We start from the raw sequence: 20,107 nt of genomic DNA on the forward strand, positions 1-20,107 counted from the left end.
CTAACTTTTTTTTTTAAAAAAAAGTCTATCTCCACCAGGAAGTCTTTATCCGCTCCAGTAATATTCCAAGCTCTGTTTTTTGAGACTGTACCTTGTTACCTAATAAAGCCCAAAGTCTTGAAAGAAGTCTCCTATTCTTCTCCAATTACCTAAATCCTAACTTTTTTTTTTTAAAAAAAGTTCTATCTCCACCAGGAAGTCTTTATCCACTCCAGTAATATTCCAAGCTCTGTTTTTTGAGACTGTACCTTGTTACCTAATAAAGCCCAAAGTCTTGATACATATTTAATAAATTCCTGCTAGATACTTTATATTTGAATGCCAGTTCTTATCAATCTCAAATTGTAAATAATTCAGACCTTACCTTCAAATCTAGATGAACTACATCATGAGTGTGTAAAAAGTGGACACCTTCTAAAATCTGTCTCATGAGTCTTTGAACATCTTTTTCTTTAAAAGCTTCTTCTCTGTCTGCAACACACTGGTTAAAGATTTCACCTCCAGCAGCACTACAGAAAGATAAAATTAAAATATTAATCATAAGAAAGGATGTGGTAAACATATACAACAAAATTAGAGTAAATTAGCTGGGCGTAGTGGTGCATGCCTGTAATCCCAGCAGCTTGGGAGACTGAGACTAGAGGCATGAGTTCAAAGCCAGTCTCAGCAACAGTGAGGTGCTAAGCATCTCAGTGAGACCCTGTCTCTAAATAACATACAAATAATAATAATAATAATAGAGCTGGGGATGTGGCTTGGTGGTGCCCCTGAATTCAATCACTAATACTAAAAAAACCATAAACAAAAACCTTAGAGTAAATTAATCACAACCTGGCAATACTATATACTTGTAAAATGGATTTGATGAGCTGAAGCAAAATACAATACAAGCAGAGTCAACTCACTCTCAAACATCTAGAAATGTACCATAATGCAATGTATCATCCACACAACCTTTTGCACATACAAGCCACAATTTGCCAGTAACACACAGAACTATACTTCAATTACATTTTGTCTGAAAAAAATTTCCTAATCACAGTTTATTGTCATGAGTCCTCAGCTCATTACTACCATTCACAATAATATTCACTAGAGAGCAATTTTCATGGATATATTTAAATTTACATAAATATTTACATAAACATACACAAATTAACAAATAAATTTACAAAATTACATAAATTTAAGAGAAATAATTATTAGTTCTTTCCAGTATGGTGTTTATCTACAACCTTAGACTTTTTGTTTTTTATTTTTTATTTTGAGACAGGGTCTAAGTTGCAGAGGCTAGCCTTGAATTTGTGATCCTCCTGCCTAAGCTTCCCCAGTTGCTAGAATCACAGTTGTGTGCCACCATGCCTGGCTTATTTATTCTCTTATAACTGTATTTTTCTGAAAAACTTCAAGGATGTACTTCAGATGCAGAATCCTATAAAAGCTTTAAAAGCTGCCTTAGTTATCAGTGAAATTACACTCCTCTCAGTACAATGTGAAATCGTGTAACTTTTTTACCTATGTAAATATATTCTTTACCCATTAACTGAAATAATGGTAGGACCATGATCCTTGAAAGGAGGGAAGCAAGGTGAGCTCTCCTATTTCCTTGGCTTCTTACCTGGAGGCAATTTATGGATAGTGGTACAGGGTTGGGTAGGAACCCAAGGAAAATATGGCAGCCTTGTTAAATAGAGAAGATAGACTGTGAGTTTGACAAGGAAGTTGGAATTTGCAGGTAGAGTACCAAACAGGAGGGAGGGGACTACACAGAGAAAGATCCCCAGAATCTGCTTTGTAGTATTTTGAAGTTTTAGGCAAATTAATTACATACACATGCACAGAATTTAACCCTTCAAGGTTAATCAAGAACTGAAAAATATTTATGAACTGAATATTTCCCAGTGTTCACATAGGACCAGGTCAGAATCTGAATTTTGTCCATTTGGAGTAGAAACATCACCCTAAACACTTAGGACCATCAACAGGCCTTCCCAAGAGGGCCATCTGTACTATTAAGGCTAAATTAGCCTTACAGCTGCCTTAACTAAGCGGACTCACATGTAAATTAACTGCCTGCCAAAAATAAACTTCACTATTCTTTAATGGAATGAAATCTACTCCATACCCTTACTATTCTAAATGTATGACATCCTACCTCAAATTTCTAGACATCTGAAAATACCACAAATTACAACCCATACCCAATACAATAATACAATAGAAACAGAACAAGAAAAGACAAAGGTGATGGAAGTAGTAGATAAGGACAGGTATTACAAAGATATTATAAAGATGTCCAAGGATTTAGAGTAAAATATAGATATAACAAAGAAGATATGGAGGACATGAAAGAAAGAACAACACATGGAATTTCTAGAGATTAAAAAATATACAGCAACTAAAATGAAAAATTCTCTCATCTTTATAGATTAGACCTGCAGAAGAATCAGTGAATTTTAGGAGAAAACAGTAGAAATATCCAATGTGAATCAAAGAATACAAATACCCAAGTAGCTCAATGAACCCCAATCAGGATAAACACAAATAAACAAGGATGTGAGGTGAAAATCAAAGATAAAGGAAAAAAAATCTCTAAAAAGGCACATTCATAGGTGAAACAAGGTAGGGATATCCCAAACTTCTTGTCATTAAAAAAAGGAAAAAGAAGATGGAATTATACCTTTAAAGTCCTGGTGAGGGGTAGGAACCATGGGTGCGGAATATGTCTAGAATGCAGGGTATGAAGCTGGAGAAAAACTAAAAGAAGATGAGAGAGATAAGAGCAGAGCATGGAATGAAAGCTAAATAATCTGAAAAATCCTGATAGGGTAATGATGGCTGATACATACTAAATGTTGCCTTCCCCAGGATGCACTCTCCCTAACAGCATACGGCCAAGAGCAGAGCAAAGACTTTGTAATGGACCAAACTGGCTCTGCTACTTGTATACTTGTATGACTGCAGGTTGATAATTTCTCTGAGTTTTTTTTTTTTTTTTTTTTTTTGTAGTGGGGATGGAACGCAGGGACACTCAACCAATGAGCCATATCCCAAGTCCTATTTCATATTTTATTTAGAGACAGGGTCTGAGTTGCTTAGCACCTCACCATTGCTGAACTCAAAATTCTCCTGTCTCAGCCTCCCAGGCTGCTGGGATTACAGGTGTGCACCAGTGCACCCGGCTCTCTTTTGAGTTTTGCCTCTTTTTTTTGGGGGGGGGGGTCCTGGGATTAAACTCAGGGGCATTCAGCCATTGAGCCACATCCCCAGTCCTATTTTGTATTTTATTTAGTGACAAGGTCTCACTGAGTTGCTTAGTGCCTTGCTTCTGCTGAGGCTGGCTTTGAACTTGAAATCCTCCTACCTCAGCCTCCCCAGCCGCTGGGATTACAGGTGTGCTACACCACACCTGGGAAGTTTTGCCTCATATAAAATGTGTACAGTACATTGTGGCTACTATATTTCTTCTATGTTCACATGACATCTAATAACAATTTCTGGTAGAACACCAATATTGCTGTGTCATTTATTTCTATCACCTTTGCTAGACTTTTAGCACCTGAAGGAAAGGGGGCTGTATTATTTTCACTGTTATTATACTTAGCACATATTAGTATCTAGTACATATAGCAGTGCTATTGGAATGAATAAACAATACAGTGATTATAACCTGCCCGTTTCCATGGCATCGATCTATTGATATGATTGAGAATTTTGGTATCTGAGTATCCAGAGTATATTTCTAAAACTTTCTCTTTAAACTAAAAGTAGAAAATAATAATTTGGGGCCAAATTATACCAATTTTATTTCTAAAAACCTAATCACTGAAACAACAGAAGCCACTAAAGCTTCTAAGCAAATGAATAATATCAGCACCTTTATGTTTCTATTATCAATCTAACAGTAGTAGAAGGGTGTCCCTAGAATAGAAGCTAGAGCCATCAGCCCAGGGATGCTGGAGATTTAGCGATTCATTATACATGAAGTTAAAGGAGATAAATGAAGGATAGTTTCACTAGCATGAGCAATGAAATAAATGGGGATACCAATAGAAATAGGGAATAAAAGAAAAATGGGCATTAACAGAGCAATGCAAGAGTAATGACCCTGAATTAACAATGATTCATGGTTGGATACATATATACACAGTATGCAGCTGAAGCTTAGACGTGAGGCTGAGATTGGAAGATTTGGAAATAATTAACGTATAAATAATAGCCGAAGCCGTGTAAAATACTACCATCTGGAGTAAATATACAGAACATAATTGTATGACAAAAGTCAACACTGGGGGCTGGGGTTATGTCTCAGTTTTAGAGCACTTGCTAGTATGTGTGAGGCACCGAGTTTGATCCTCAGCACCACATAAAAATAAATAAATAAAATAAAGGCACTGTGTCATCTACAACTAAAATACATATATATATATAAAAGTTAATTAAAAATGGAATTTTGGGAAACTCTTATATTTATATAGGTTAGGATATAACCGAGAGGAGAAAATTAAAAACAAAAACAAAATGGAGCTGTTGAGAACCAAGAAGAGTGTAATTTCAAGAAAAAATGTATAACATCACATGTTTAAAGAGAGTAAGAAGTAGAAGGAATACTAAAATGAGGAGATTGACTTTATCAAACAGGAATAGTGACCTCATTAAAGTTTTAGAAGAGCAGATAGCATTAGAATGAAAGTGGATGAGTACTGGAATTCATGAACAGATAAATGGATCAATGAAATAGAATGTAATTGATGGGAAGGTGAGGAAAACTATAAATTGAAACTATTCTTTAAGAAGCATGACAATAAAGAGAAAGCCAGTATAACAGTTTAAGTGGAAGAGGGAAAATTGTAGAAGACAATGAAATAATAGAAGACAGAGGGAAAAGAACTACCAAAGGAGGGGGGACTGAAACTCTGAAAGAAGTTATGTAACTTATTAAAAATCAAAACACACATCCAGAAGAGAAAGGATGAGAATTAAAGAACACGGACAGGGGTTTTAGCCTTGGCATTGAGTAACTGAATCTGTCTTCAAACAGATGGGAAAAAGTCTGAGACAGTAAAAACAGAGATACTCAAGAGGAGTAAGGGATGCTCAGGAGAATGTGTGTCTAATGGCCTTATTTTCTCCATCTAGGGACAAAATTGCCAGGGATCTCACAAAAGCTGAGAAGTAGGTGACATAGTAAGCATGGTAAAGGTATTTATGAAGAACATCAATGAAAATGAACTGGAAAATCCTTTCCAGAGAACCAGACCCTGCACATTATTACAGAGAAGTGGCATCCCATAAAGGAAGTACAGACCATCAAATAAACTCAACTGAAGGAAGACAATACTTACTATTCCAGAACCAAGATCATTTCTGATGGAGTTTCATAAACTTCGTGTAAATTAATGACCCAAGGATTGTCCTGTGCTAGTTCAAGTACAGCAATCTCATGAATAATTTCCATCCGACAGTCTTGGCCTTTTCTTCTTTTTCTCATGAACTTGGCTGCAAATTCTTTTCCAGAATCTTTCTTTATACATTTCCTCACCACTGCAAACTTACCCCTGGAATTAAATACAAACATTCACTGTTAAAACCAATAACTTTCCAGAGATGGCATATATTAATACAAATTTCTAAATTCCCATTATTGGATATTCACATTTAGCTCATTCAATCACAAAGCAGCAATATCACTTGGGATATTGATTTAGAATTATCAAATAAAATATAATTTATAAATCTGCAAAAATCAACTACTGTGATTTGAATGTGTCCCCCTAGGTTCAGGTGTTGGAAATTTAACCCCTTGTAATAAAGAGTTCAGAGGTGGAGCCTTTAGAGGTAATTAGTACACTGATGACACTATCATTGGAATGGGTTCCTGGTAAAGGAGTGAGTGTGGCACCCTTCGCATTCTCTTGAGTTAGTGATCTTGCCACTCCACCATGTAATGAAACAAGAAGGCCCTTGCCAGATGTGAACCTTCAATCTTAGAATTCCCAGTTTCCCGAACTCTGAGCAAGCCAGAAATTATGGAGCACTACTGTAATTCCTGCTGAGACAGCATTTTCACAAGTTTGAGGCCAACCTGGGCAACTTGGCAAAACCCTTTCTCAAAATAAAAACAAAAAAGGGCTGGGGATGTACCTGAGTGTGTGAGGTGCTGGGTTCAATTCCAAGTACAGTATAAAAACAAAACAAAACAAAATCCTGAGCCAAATATGTTTCTGTGCTTTATAAACTACCCATTTTGTCGTATTCTGTTATAGCAGCACAAAATGGGCTTAGATCATAATCAAATATTAAAGTCAATATTTTTGTAGAGTTACAAATAAAATAACTCCATTTTTGTACAATTATGCATAAATGATTTAATCTTTAAAAATATAAGCCAGGCACATTGGTGCACGCCTGTAATCCCAGTGGCTCATAGGCTGAAGCCGGAGGATCTGAGTTCAAAGCCAGTATCAACAAAAGCGAGGTGCTATGCAACTCAGTAAGACCCTGACTTTAAATAAAATACAAAATAGGGCTGGGGATGTGGCTGAGTGCCCCTCAGTTCAATACCTGATTTATTTATTTACGAACCATAAATAAATAAATAATAAAAAATACATTTTACTTTTTAATAGAAATTGGCCACAAGATTCCTTAAAATGAATTTCATCATTATCTAATTAAATGTGAAGAACAGTATCACCTTCCAAAATGATATCAATCATGATATAATTCTAAATATAGCACCAGCAGGAAAAGTCTCATTATAGAGACATTATGGCTCTACAATTTGTCCTTAAACTAATAAGCAGGTCAAACAGGGGAATCAGGATAGCATATTGATTAAGGTTATAATCTCTGGACTTGCATCCCACAACTGGCATTTGACACATCTTAGGCAATTTATTTATCCTCTTAAACTCTCTTTTTTCTTATCTGTACAAGTGATGCAAAATCTGCTTTAGAGTTATGATAATTAAAGTACAATCATTCCTTGATATCCATGCAAGACTGGGTCCAGGATCCTCTGCAGATAACAAAACTAAGGATGCCTCATATAAAATGGTGTCCTTAAAATGTGGTATACATACACAATAGAATATTACTCAGCCTTAAAAAAGAATAAAATTATGACATTTGCAGGTAAATGGATGGAACCAGAGAATATCATGGTAAGTGAAATAAGCCAATCCCAAAAAACCAAAGGCTGAATGTTTTCTCTAATAAGTTGTCAGTGATCCATAGTGCTGGGTGGGGGAATTGGGAAGAATGAAGGAACTCTGGATTGTGCAGAGGGGAGTGAGGAAAGGGGCGGGGCTGCAGGGATGGGAAGGACAGTAGAATGACAGACATTATTGCTGTATATACATGTATGATTACACTACTGGTGTGACTGCACCATGTACAGCCAGAGAAATGAGAAGTTGTGCTCCATTTGTTAATAATGTGTCAAAATGCACTCTACTATCTTGTATAATTAATTAGAATTTACAAATTTTAAAGAAATCATTTACTTTTTTGCATACAACCTATATACATCCTCTTGGATACTGGAATCATCTCTACATTGCAAATAATACCTAATACATAGTGACTATAGTTTTAGGAAAAACGTCTATACATGTTCAGTACAGATTTTTTTTTTTGGTACCAGGAATTGAACCTAAGGGTGCTTAACCACTGAGTCACATTCCCAGACCTTTATTATTTTTTATTTTGAGATACGGTATTGCTAAGTTACTTAGAGCCTTGTTAAGTTGCTGAGGCTAGCTTTGAACTTGCGATCCTCCTGCCACAGCCTCTCAACGTCACTGGGATTACAGGTGTGTGTCACTGCGCCTGACAGATGCATTTTTTCCCTTAATCATTTCAGTCCACAGTTGGTTGAATCCATGGATATGGAGGACTGTATGTATATAAAATGCATGACACTTGTTTAGTATAGTCCTCACCACAGGGTAAATTCTAATCACCTGTAAATATCACTGAATCCTTAGCAACTTGGAAATCATACAGTTTTTACCTAATGCCAAGGGCCAATGTCTTCTTTCAAACTATGAGGTAATCTCTCTTGCCACTACCACCTATTATTATTTTAATAATGTTTTCAAAACAAGCTTAACCATGACTTCAACTGAAGGGCTGGAGTCTGAGTCCTCCACAGAGCAAGCAGTACAGAATAGACTCCACTCTTTCCCACATGATAGTCTATCAGATATTATCTATCTAGGAGAAAGAGGACCTGTGGGGTTGAAAAGTCTACATATGTTCAGGTTTAACTAATTCTACTATAGTTTTCCCAGGCAATATTCTCACTAAACATAAATGTGTATTATTGATCATTTATTCTTTTTTCTTAATATTTATTAAGAATATTTATTTAGTTATAGGTGATCACAATATCTTTATTTTATTATTTTATTTTTATGTGGTACTGAGGATCGAACCCAGTGCCCCATGCATGCTAGGTGAGCGCTCTAACACTGAGCCATGGCCTGATCATTTATTCTTTTACTCATATCATACTGTCTAAATTAATGTCTTGATATCTAGTAGTAAAAATTATCCTTTGAAATTATATTTGCTATTTTATCCTTTTGCATTTCCATATAAATTTTTGAATCATCTTGCCAATCTCCACAAAAAATATTTGTTGGGATTTAAAATGAAACTGCATAGATTCTATATTATTTTGGGGAAAAATTTATGTTTTATAATATGGAGATTTCTAAGTCCATGAACATGGAATATCTGAGTAATTTATGTAATTTTTTTGTTTTGCATATATTTCACTGGGTTTACTCTTAAAAGTTTAATATTTTTAAAGTAGTTGTAAATGATGTTATGTAAGCATTAATTTTCTAATCATTTATCACTGTTATTCGGAAGTACAGTTGATTTTTTCATACTATCCTGTATCCAATGACTACATATTAATCTTAATAGTTAATTATAGACTTTCTTTGGATTTTCCATGCAGACATTATGTAATCAGTAACTAATGACAGTTTTATTATTCCTGTCTAGTTCTTTTACCTCTCTCTTTCTTGCTTTCCTGTTGAGGTGAAATCTCTAGCTCAGTGTTAGTGGGTTGGTGACAGTACATACCTGTATCCAATCTCAAAGAGAAAGATTTTAAAATATCATCATCAAATATGATATTTGGTACAACTGATTTGTAGATCACATTAAGTAAATTGCCTTACATGAATAGTTTGCTAAAAGCTTTTTTTTCCACATGAATAAATGTTTAATTTTATACACTAACATTGAGGTATCCACTGAGATGATCGTATGATATTTTTAATGTGGTAAATTACATAAGTAGATTTTTTTTAAAGGCTAAATTAATATTGCTTTTATGTATTAAGCCACTTGATCATGAGGTACTATTCTTCACTATTGTTTTGTATTTTTATAGTTTTTTACACACATTGTTAAGTATAATTTCTAATTTTTTTGTAGGAATACAGACTTGACCTTTTGTTTCTTTGTTGTCTTGTAAAGTTTTGTGTAAAGGTTTTACTTGCCTCATATATTGAGTTGGGAAGTGTTCTCTATTTTCACTTTCTCTGGAAGAGTTTGGTGTGTTGTTTTTCCCTCTGATGCTTGGCAAAGCATCTAGCCTTGGTTGTCTTTGTTAAAAGGGGATCCAGGTGGGAAGGACTCAGAACCTGTCTATAGTGGGGCCAAGGACTAAAGATAAAGAGCTGAAGAGACATTGAAGGCCACAGGCAGATTGGTGGGCCTTGAAACTACCTGGTTCTCCTCTACATGAGCAAGGCTCAAGGTCTGAGGCTGGAGAATTTCCTCACCCTGTGCCCATGTGTGGCTTATTCACTTCCTACAGGAACCAGTACCAACTGTCAAGACTGTATAAACGGTCTCACTTGCCTGTTCTAGTTCCTTTATTGTTAACAGTCACATAAGAGTTTAAATAAAGCCACTTTGAACTGAAACAATTTTTTTTTCTATACCTACAGGTCAGTAGTTTCAAAAGAAGAGAAAGCTGAATTTGTAAAAAACAACAACAAAAAAACCCAAACACACACAAAAAACGATCTGAAATGAAGCCTCAAAATATCATTATCAGCAATCGTGTTCCTGGTGAATTAGAAATGACTTAGTCAATGGCCCTCAAAGTACTCCTACATCAAATGCACAAATGTTTATTACTGTCATACCTAAAATTCAAAGCAATTCAGTTTTGTGCAGTAAATAAAATATTACTTATTATTAGCCTGAAAATATATTTTGAAGACCACAAGGAAAAATAAGTAATTCAGCAACAGAAAATTGGATTCACATACTGCTAACCTGCAAATACTGGGAACTCTGTTTTAGCAACAGTCATGGCTAAATTCAGGGCCTCTTGGTCTGCCGCCACTCCTCCCTTTTTTTCCACTCTCCTTTCACAGTAGGAGGGATGGAACCCAGGGCCTCATGCATGCTAGGCAAGTGCTCTATCTAATGCTGAGCTACATTCTTAGCTCTTTGACACTGGGTCTTGCTAAATTGCCCAGACTGGCCTCTAATTTGTGGTCCTCCTGCCTCAACCTGTAGCTGGGATTACATCCTTGTGACACCTCATCAGGCTCTCATCCATTTATTTTTCCTTTTTGGTATTAGGGATTGAAACCAGGGGTGCTTAATCAAGAAGCCACATCCTCAGCCCTTTTTGTTTTGTATTTTTTATTTAGAGACAGGGCCTTGCTGAGTTGCTTAGGGCCTTGCTAAATTGCTGAATCTGCCTTTGAACTCACAATCCTCCTGCTTCGGCCTCCCAAACTGTTGGTTTTACAGGTGTGTGCCACCATGACCAGCTGTTCTCACCCATTTCTTTAGGTATCAGAATACAGTTTCACTGCTCTCTGTCCACACAAATGACTACTCCAACACCACCTTTGTTTTTGTGCTTCACTCCCCAGTTTTAGGTTTATTCTTTTCTCTCCATCATGTCATGTACTACATGTATCAGGGATCAGTAAACTTATAAAGAGACAATAGCAAATATTTGTGGTTCTTTGGATAAGATGGTTTCTATGGCAACTACAAGTTCACTATTATAGAGCAAAAAACAATCACTAATGAAAGGTAAATGAATAGATGTGGCCGGGTCCAGCAAAATATCATGGGCACTACAATTTGAATTTCATATGATGCTCATGGCATTAAATATAATTTATTTTTTTAATTATTAAAAATTGTAAAAATCTTGCAGGAAAATGGATCGATCTAGAGACCATCATGTTAAGTGAAATAAGTCAAACTCCCAAGGTGAAGAGGGTCCTATGTTTTCTCTCATATCTGAAAGAGAGGAAAAAGGAAAACAAAGGCGGGGGTGGATCTTCTAAAAATCAAAGGGAGATCAGTAGAGGAAAGGGAGCAAAGGATGAGTGATAGGCAAGGAGGGAGGGGGGGAAAATGCTGGGAATTGATATTGGTCAAATTATATTGTTATATGGTATGCATGTATGAATACGAAACAATAAATCCCATCAATTTGTACAACTATAATACACCAATAAAAAAAGTAAAAAAGAAGAATATCAGGCTATAAAATCCAAAAAAATTAGAAAAATTGAGCCACGTGAAAAAGAAATTTCGGAAACCTTAAACATCCTTTTCTTCTAAACCCAACATTGTCCCCAGGTAATAAACATTGTTTACTTTTCTGTTTGGGAAAAAAAAAAAATGTAAAAATCACTATTAGTCCATGAGGTATACAAAGGCAATTGGCTATAGATGGCCAACCCCAACACAACCCCATGCTGAAGAAAACTCTTCCATTGTTCTGATACTGCATACCACTGAAAGGGACACAGATAGCAGATCACATGTATTGCCTTCATCTCTAAATTACTGGTGTAATAGGAGAAGGAACCTTAAAACCACTCAAGGAAGAGGAAGGAGGAGATAAAGAGATTTCTGGAAGCTGTTCTTTTCATAGAACCACAGTGTACAAAGAAATATAAGATTAGACATGCAAGATATAGAGTCCAAGTAAACATTAGACATGCAAGATACAGAGTTCAAGTAAACTACATCATCATAGAGTTCCCCTAAATTACCCACCCCTAAAGGGTTCTAATATGCATACCCTACCATGGCTCTATGGGTAAAAATTGTGGAAGAATTTCAACCCTTAACTTTAGGTGTTGAGGCCTCTACAAACATGTTTTAAATATGATGTTTCTCAAACATTGGGGTCATAGTTAAGTTATAGAGAGAGACTTAGGGTCAATAAGATCCAAAGGGTAAAAAAATGTTTACTGCACATCTACTTTCCTCATTGACTTAAAAGCCAAATGTACTCCTATCGACACAGTTATAATTTTAAGAACTATTCATTAATTTCATGAACATCTATAGTTCACTATTATGCACAAGACTGAGAATTCAGGTTTTCATTAAACATTTGGAGTAAACAACTCAGTGATTGATGTAATTCAGAGTGGAAGGAAAGAAAAGATATATTGATATCTATAACAAGAGAAAGTGACATTTAAGTTGTATTCCCCAGTCCAAGATCTCTAAGAATCAAGTCTTATTTTTCTTGGCATGACCAGTGCCTAAAATAGTATACAGGAAGGTGTCATGAAAATCTTCAGGTATGACTTACTAAGGAGCATGGGTCTTATGATTTAAAATGGGGATCTATTCAAATTCTTAAAATAACTGCTTAAAATTCATTCTCATTGTGTTGTGAAGAATGGATTGCCAAGGGATAACTACAACTGGGGAAGTCAATAAAATAATTCAAGGCAGTGGGCCTGAACTTGAGCAACAGCAGTGGAGACTGAGAAGACAGAATACATTTAAAAGGTGTTCACAGATAAGATTCATTAGCATTCAGTGACAGATTAAATTGCAGGTAGAGATGAGGATAGAAGGAAGGGAAAGGTGGAAGTCAAGAATGACTTCTAGATTTTTAATATGAGCACTGTGTAAATGTGTACCATCAACTGAAATAAAGATTGTAAAAACAGAAACAAATTATTTTGGGGGAAGATAATGTGTTAGGTTTTGGACAGAAGTCTGAGGTGCCTTTCCGGTAAAGAACATCCTATTTTTACTGGATGGATTCCAAATATAAGTTCAAATGGGGGTTACAGATAAAGATGTATAGATAATAGAATATATAAGGTTCAGGCAAAGACCAGAAAATGTAAACGCTAATTTAAGCAGTACAAAGAAGAAATGAAATAAAGTGAGGTCCAAGTCTTGTTTATTTTAGATTACAATAAAGTACTTTGTTCATAACTGAAATAAGTTGCTGTACTATGACTGTCTCTCCAGCTAGACTGTGCATCAGGGATCTCACTTATTATTTATCTTTACATCTCCATTATACTCCACCCATGGCAGATATGTAAACACATCAGATAGCACACTAAATGGACATACTCTTAATAGTTTGTTAAATAAATAAAAAGTTTTATGGCAACTTAACCTTATAACATTTAATACATTGGACTATTTGCCATTCTCTCTGCACTGAACTTTCCTATCACTGTGCCATATTGGTTTTACCGTCAATTCTAACATACCACCACAACCAAAATCCCATCCATTATTTATGGCTCCATACAAATGTAATTTCCTCCATAAGTTCTTTATCTGACATTATGCTTATAAAGAGGACAGTGCTTGATTTGTTACATTAAGGAATAACTTTCAGAATCTAGGGTAGTGCCTTATTTTATGTGCTTAATATACATTAGTACAGTTCAGTTATGCATCACTTGATTAAGAGGATATGTTTTAAGAAATGGGTCAGCAGGCAACTATAACACAATGGTAAGCATTTGCATATTTAGACATAACTATATCGTAAGTATTATACAGTTAGATTAAATTAAATTTATATACAAATTCTTCAAAAATATATCAATCTAAGCTTACTGTAACTTTTTTACTTTATAAACTTCTAAATGATTTTTAATTTTTGAAATCTTTTAAAATAACACTTAGTTTAAAACACAAATGCTGCTGGTGATAAAAATCAGTGAATACATTCAACTTAAGATATAAATATGAATGTTAAGAAAAGGTAAGGGCTTTAAAAGTCAATCTTGGGCCTGATGTGGTAGTGTATGCCTGCAGTCCCAGCTACTTGGGAGGCTGAGGCAAGAACATGGCTTGAGCCCACAAGTTTGAGACAAGCCTGGGCAACACAGAGAGACACGCTATTCCAAAAAAAAAAAAAAAAAGAAAGTCAAACTTGGTTTTAAATTCTGGTTAGAAACTGCATAATCTTGGTCAATTTAGTCAATCTTCCTGAACCTTGGATGCCTCATCTATAAAATGATGGTGATATCACCTACTTTACAGAGCAGTAAAGGCTAAGGACAATGAGATTTATAAACTACACAACATTCAGCACATTTTTAGAAATCATTAGCTATTTTTATTGTTTTGGGCGCTAATTTATGATCTGTGATATAACTGAAGAAAACAATTTGTACAAAAAAAAAAAAAATCAAGGAACTGAGAATTTTTGGAGGTGTTAGATCATCTCCCTGGCCCCAGTACTCAGGATGTAAACCAGTGCCTCACTCATGCTAGGCAAGTGCTCTACCACTGAGCTATACCCAACCCGTAATACTTAGAGGTGATTTAATTTGAACTCTACATGTGAAAATTCCCTAAATCTAGTCTCTTCTTATATACCTTTATTTAAAAAAATTTTGGGGGTGTACTGAGGATTTAATCCAAGGGCAATTTACCACTGAGCTAATTCCCCATCTCTTTTCACTTTTTATTTTGAGACAGGGTCTCCCTAAGTTGCATAGGGCCTCACTAAATTGCTAAGGCTGGCCTAGAACTTGTGATCCTCCTGTATTAGTCTCTCAAACTGTTGGGATTACAGGTGTGCCGCACCATGCCTTGCTCTTATGTACCTTTAGAGGTAAATCAATTTGGTTCAATAATCAGATTTCATATAGTTTTGTTATTTATAGCTTTACAAAGAGACTGAAATTCATTAAGTTTAAAATTCATGTATTTAAAAATTTTTTTTAAATATTTATTTTTATTTTTTGGTTGTAGTTGGACACAGTATCTTTATTTTATTTTTATGTGGTGCTGAGGATCGAACCCAGGGCCTTGTACATGCTAGGTGAGCACTCTACCGCTGAGCCACAATCCCAGCCCCTAAATTCATGTATTTTAAATTAAAATATAATTCTTAATTTACAGATGTTGCACAAACATAGCCAATTTTCTTTTATCTGTTTGGAAGTATCAGATTACCCCAAATTATTTATAAATATAATTCTTCAAATAAATGATTAGCTGCCAAGAAATCCTATATAACTCCTGTCCTAAAATAAGGAAGTTTTTACATGGATATTATTTAACAAGTGTCTTTATATCTAAACAAATTATAACTTAAAATTTATGGCACATGCTTAAGGAATTGAAAGGTTTAAACGTATAGTTGTTACTTACAGACATCAACCTAAGTAAAGGACATACAGGTCTAGAAATAAACTAATCCCTAAATTGACTTTCAGCTTAAACATTGTCTTATTCTCTGATAACAGTCCTTTCTTGTCCTATTACTCTTAACTGCTCTGAGGAGAATGAGATAGGACAGGCCTATCTACTGGTAAGGCCCCAGTGAGGAGGGAACGATTCTGACACTGAAACCTGTTAAGGTTTATTCCTATTTGGCTCTCATTAATATAGCCTCTTGTTAAATCTAAGGAAAACTGCTTTAGTTACAAGACAGACTATGGATCATTCTTTTTAATTTTTTTTTCTAGTTGCAGATGGATATAATACCTTCATTTTATTTATTTATTTTTATGTGGTGCTGAGGACCAAACCCAATACCTCACATGTGCTAGGCAAGCATTCTACCACTGAGCTACAATCTGAGCCCTATAGATTATTCTTTGAAAAACATCTATGTGCAATGGGAATGATTTCAAAGTCAGGAATCCAAAGAGGCTCTGAGGTCTTTCAGAAGACCTCATCTCTGTCTTGGTTTTCTCATCTAATAAATAAGGCTTTCCAAATAAGCCTGTGGTGAGAACCAATGAGAAAATTATAAAACTGTAAAACATATCCATTTATGAAGGACCTGTCCAGCAGGGAACTTACATTTGTAACTCATCCCCCCCCCCCAGGAAAATCAAATCAAGTGTGTAATATAAAGGACAAAAGATGTGCTTTTGGTTTAAAATGTGTTTTTTAATATAAGATTTATAAATATATTAAAAGTGTTAAATTGGGTACTATGTAATGAAAATACATATAAGGCAAATCATCCAATGTGAAATTAGTATAATATAAAATTTATAAAACCATCTTTCTGTTCCTGTATTATCAATAAACTCAAGGGAAATCAATATGAAAAAATCCTCAGAACTCAAGGTCTTATGTCCTGTGCCTCAGTAATGAAATCATTAATGTGGTTTACATTGGCACAAATCCCGACTCAAAGAAAGGGGTATAGGAATAACAAGTCAAACTTGAAGCAATAAAAGTTTTACATCATATATTTACACATTCATGTTGCTATGAACTCTTAAGACATGGAAGAATGTGGCACTTCTTAAAATGATCAATATCACATCCTGTATACTCTGGAATCAATACTGACCATTTTAAAAACTTCTCTTTGAAAGGTCATTGTATTGAAAGCTCTATATCTCTTATAAAATAATAGCAACATTTAAAAGAAATTGATTTATCTTGAACAGTTTACTCTTTGAACCCTTTCTATTTTACTGAATAAAAGGCCATAGTATGAAGTGAATAAAACTGTTTATTTTTCCTCTATATCATTAAAATACAACCAAGGTGATATTTTAAGTTATATATCAGCATGAGATCAATTAGTTATATATCAGAAATGCAACCAGAGTTAACAGTTGGAAAAATAGACAAGTTTTCTACCCTGTCAGGAAAAAAGTCATGCATAAACACATTCAACATATTAAAACCACAATCTACTGACAAAATTTATGAACCTTACACAAGGACTGCTTATAACACAAAGCAGAACTTCTACCTCCGGAGACTTATAAACAATTCCTATGCCCTTTGTAGCAAGAGTTCATTATTTTTGCCAGAGACAGGCATATTTTGCAGTTGTGCAGGTTTTCTTATTTTTTGTTGGTTACATTAAGAATAGTAACGTTTATTGAGTTACACAGTGAATTACATTTATTGAGTGTTTTCCCTAAGCTAAGCACAGCCTTAAGGCTATAGATGTGTTTTATTTAATTCTCAACAACTCTATGAGGCAATCAATGATTAGGTAATATACTCAAGTCCACGTAACTAATAAAAGCCAAGATTCTATCCCAGACTGACTGACTCCAAAGCTCATATTCTTAACTGTTACTTTAAACTTCAAGATGAAAAAGGGGACCAAAAATAAAAAAAATAGATTAATTGTAGTTTTCAGTTTTAAGATCTTCTGTCAAGTAGCTACGTCTAAGTATTTCAGTTTTAGGCTCTTATGTCAAGTGCACTTTTCTGCTGCTTCAGGATTTATTCCTTTTATAAAGAAATACACAGGGGCTGGGGCTGTAGCTCAGTGGCAGAGTGCGTGCCTAGCAAATGTGTGGCACTGGGTTCAATCCTTAGCACCACATATAAACAAACAAAATAAAGGCATGCTGGTCATCTACAACTACAAAAAAAAAAAAAAAGAAAAGAAAAAAAGAAATATACACACCTATACAGGCAAAAGTAAGCAGAAGTCATCACAACCTAAAATAAAAAGCCCTTGGAGGCAATCTGATTTTATAATAGGGCTTAAAACAAAAATTGAAAGAAACATTCCTGGAGGAATTAGTTCCATGACACCTGATAGGGTGCAAATCAGTTTTTAAGATTAAATTATTTGTAATTAAATGTACAAGACATTGCTTGACATCTTAAGCATTTGCAGACAACTCATGCCAATAATGGAAAATTTAGTTTTCTTTTCTTTTTTTTAATGTTACTGAGGTTACTTCAGATTGCATAGAATTTCAATAAATTAGAAATACCTCACTCAGCCAGTAGCTGTTCTCTTAGTATCATAATTATAGTGTACACTGAACCAGTCAATTAGTGTCTAGCACAGTGAAAGAAAATTTGTTCCTGAAAGGTATTTTCCTTTTGTTAACACTGGGATGTTAAGGCAAAAAAATATTCTGAAAAGTTATCTTAATATTTGTAAAGCTGTGCCTTTTTAATAATTTGTGACCAATTCCTTTTCCAAGACCCCAGCTGAAGGCTATCCTAACTGTCAGGGCCTTTCCCATTACAACATGGAGGTATTTTGCAACCATTCACAGGCTTGCAATAAAGGTGAACATGAACGCTATGTGCCAGGCCCAGTGGTATGCACTTTCCAGGCACTGTATCTTCACAACATCTCCATGAGGTAAGTACTGTCGTTATTCCGGTTTATTGATGACAAAAGTGAGGCCGAGGAGTCTTAAATCATCCACCCAAAGGCAAACTCATGAGGAAGGGCAAGGCATATGAACTCAGGTCTGACCTCCAACAATTTCTCTAAACTGTCTCAAAAGAAGAGTCTCAAAAATCCCATAGAAATCGATATATCACTCTTCTTAAACAAACAAAATGAAAGCATCCAAACAGGCTTCGCTTTAACAATTAAAAAAAAAAAGGAAAGGAAAAAAGAAATCTAACTTCTTCCTAACCCCCATCAAGAGCGGGGCAGGCAAGAGCCGGCTCACAGAAAAGTAGAAAGAGTGATAAAAGGGTCAAGACCCTACAGCTGAAACTTATCTGAATTACCGAAATATTTTAGAACAACATCAACAACAAAAAAGGCACAAAACCAACCACGAAAAGGAAAACGATGAAGGCAGCAGAAGGCGGCTGAAGTTAATACAGCAACCGGTGCAAAGGAAGCTGTCACAACTGATGCTGCAGTTCATGAAGGCCACAGAGAGCGGTGGAGAAATCCGGAAAAGTCTAAAGGCAAAACCAAAGCTGACTTCATAAGCCTCTAGTTTTATTTCAGATCTGCAGTGTGGTTCACACACTAATCTCGCTAAATTACCATTTAAATCATTACAGATGGTGAAAAGGCGTGAGCAGAGGATCTTCGTCAAGGTTCGGGGTAACCAGAGGCAACGAATACCTTGCTCTTTCGTACTTTGCTCCGATGGCCAGCTGCTAGTCGCTCGCGGAGCTCACACCGGCTCTGCGGAGGGCAGCGACTCTGCGCCCTAGTCGCCGCCAGCCCCTAAGTTTGTGCCAAGTCACCAAGCGCGTTATCGGTGCCTAACGCCACTTCCAGCTGCGGTACTTATCGGCGAGTACCTGGAGGCTCTGCACCCGGCCGAGGTCGTCCCGCTCCCCGGCCCCCCGGTCCAGCCCTTACCTGCCCAGCTCTCGGCCAGGGCTCAAGGTGTAGCCGTCCTGGAAAGGCTCAGTGCGCACGGCAGCACGGATCTCTGTCAGCAGCCCGCGGGTTTGGGGCGGCGGCGGTCGGCGCGGCGCGCTCTGACTCCGACTCGCCGGGCCCGAGCCTGAGGTGGCAGCCAAGGAGGAGCCGCCGCTGCCCGGCTTCTCCAGAGGGATCATGGTGCTCGGGCGTTCTTCCTTTTCTGCCGCTCAGCTCGCTCCCGGTAGCCGGCGGGTAACGGGCCCGCCTTCGGCTGCCTCGTGGCGGTCCGTGGAGTCTTCAAACACACGCTCTACCCGATGCGGAGCTCGGACTGCGGCAGGCAGGTTCCGGTCAGCTCCGCCCCGCACCCGACCCTGCCCCTCTCGCAGGCCTCGCCCACCGCACAGGCCCCGCCCCTCGGCGATCTCCCGTGAGGTCCTGAGCGCCCGATGCCTCATGCGCGCCCTCTGCAGCCGAGAAAGAGAAGGTGCAGCCTGACGGGCTGTCTGGGCGGCATGAAGGCAATGCACAGCGCCTCCCTTTGGTTAGGAGGACCGAGTGTGTCAGCTGTGTTGAGCACCTGTGGAGCATCTGGGAGTTTCAAAGCTGACTCTGGGTTAAGGGAAAGAAAGGTCCAAGAAATGAAATCATAGAGATACCTAAAGGAATAAGGAAAAATAAAAAGGGTTGATACGTGGCCAGATATGAATAAATATTAAACATAAGAAAGGACAAAATAATGTC

General features: G+C 36.6%; 1 protein-coding gene across 1 annotated transcript in view; it reads right to left on the reverse strand.

Moving 5' to 3' along the window:
- Nucleotides 1-19,741, reverse strand: part of Stk17a (serine/threonine kinase 17a) — a 30,103-nt gene extending 10,362 nt beyond the window's left edge. The window contains exons 1-3 of the mRNA XM_005319223.4: nucleotides 19,358-19,741; nucleotides 5,346-5,558; nucleotides 365-509 (exon numbers count right to left, since the gene is read on the reverse strand). Of these exons, the coding sequence (XP_005319280.1) occupies nucleotides 365-509; nucleotides 5,346-5,558; nucleotides 19,358-19,560 (561 nt within the window). The 5' untranslated portion in view covers nucleotides 19,561-19,741. The remainder of the gene's footprint in view (nucleotides 1-364; nucleotides 510-5,345; nucleotides 5,559-19,357) is intronic.
- Between the last annotated feature and the right edge of the window lie 366 nt (nucleotides 19,742-20,107).

Source organism: Ictidomys tridecemlineatus, chromosome 2 (assembly GCF_052094955.1).
Source record: "Ictidomys tridecemlineatus isolate mIctTri1 chromosome 2, mIctTri1.hap1, whole genome shotgun sequence".
NCBI classification, from domain to species: domain Eukaryota; kingdom Metazoa; phylum Chordata; class Mammalia; order Rodentia; family Sciuridae; genus Ictidomys; species Ictidomys tridecemlineatus.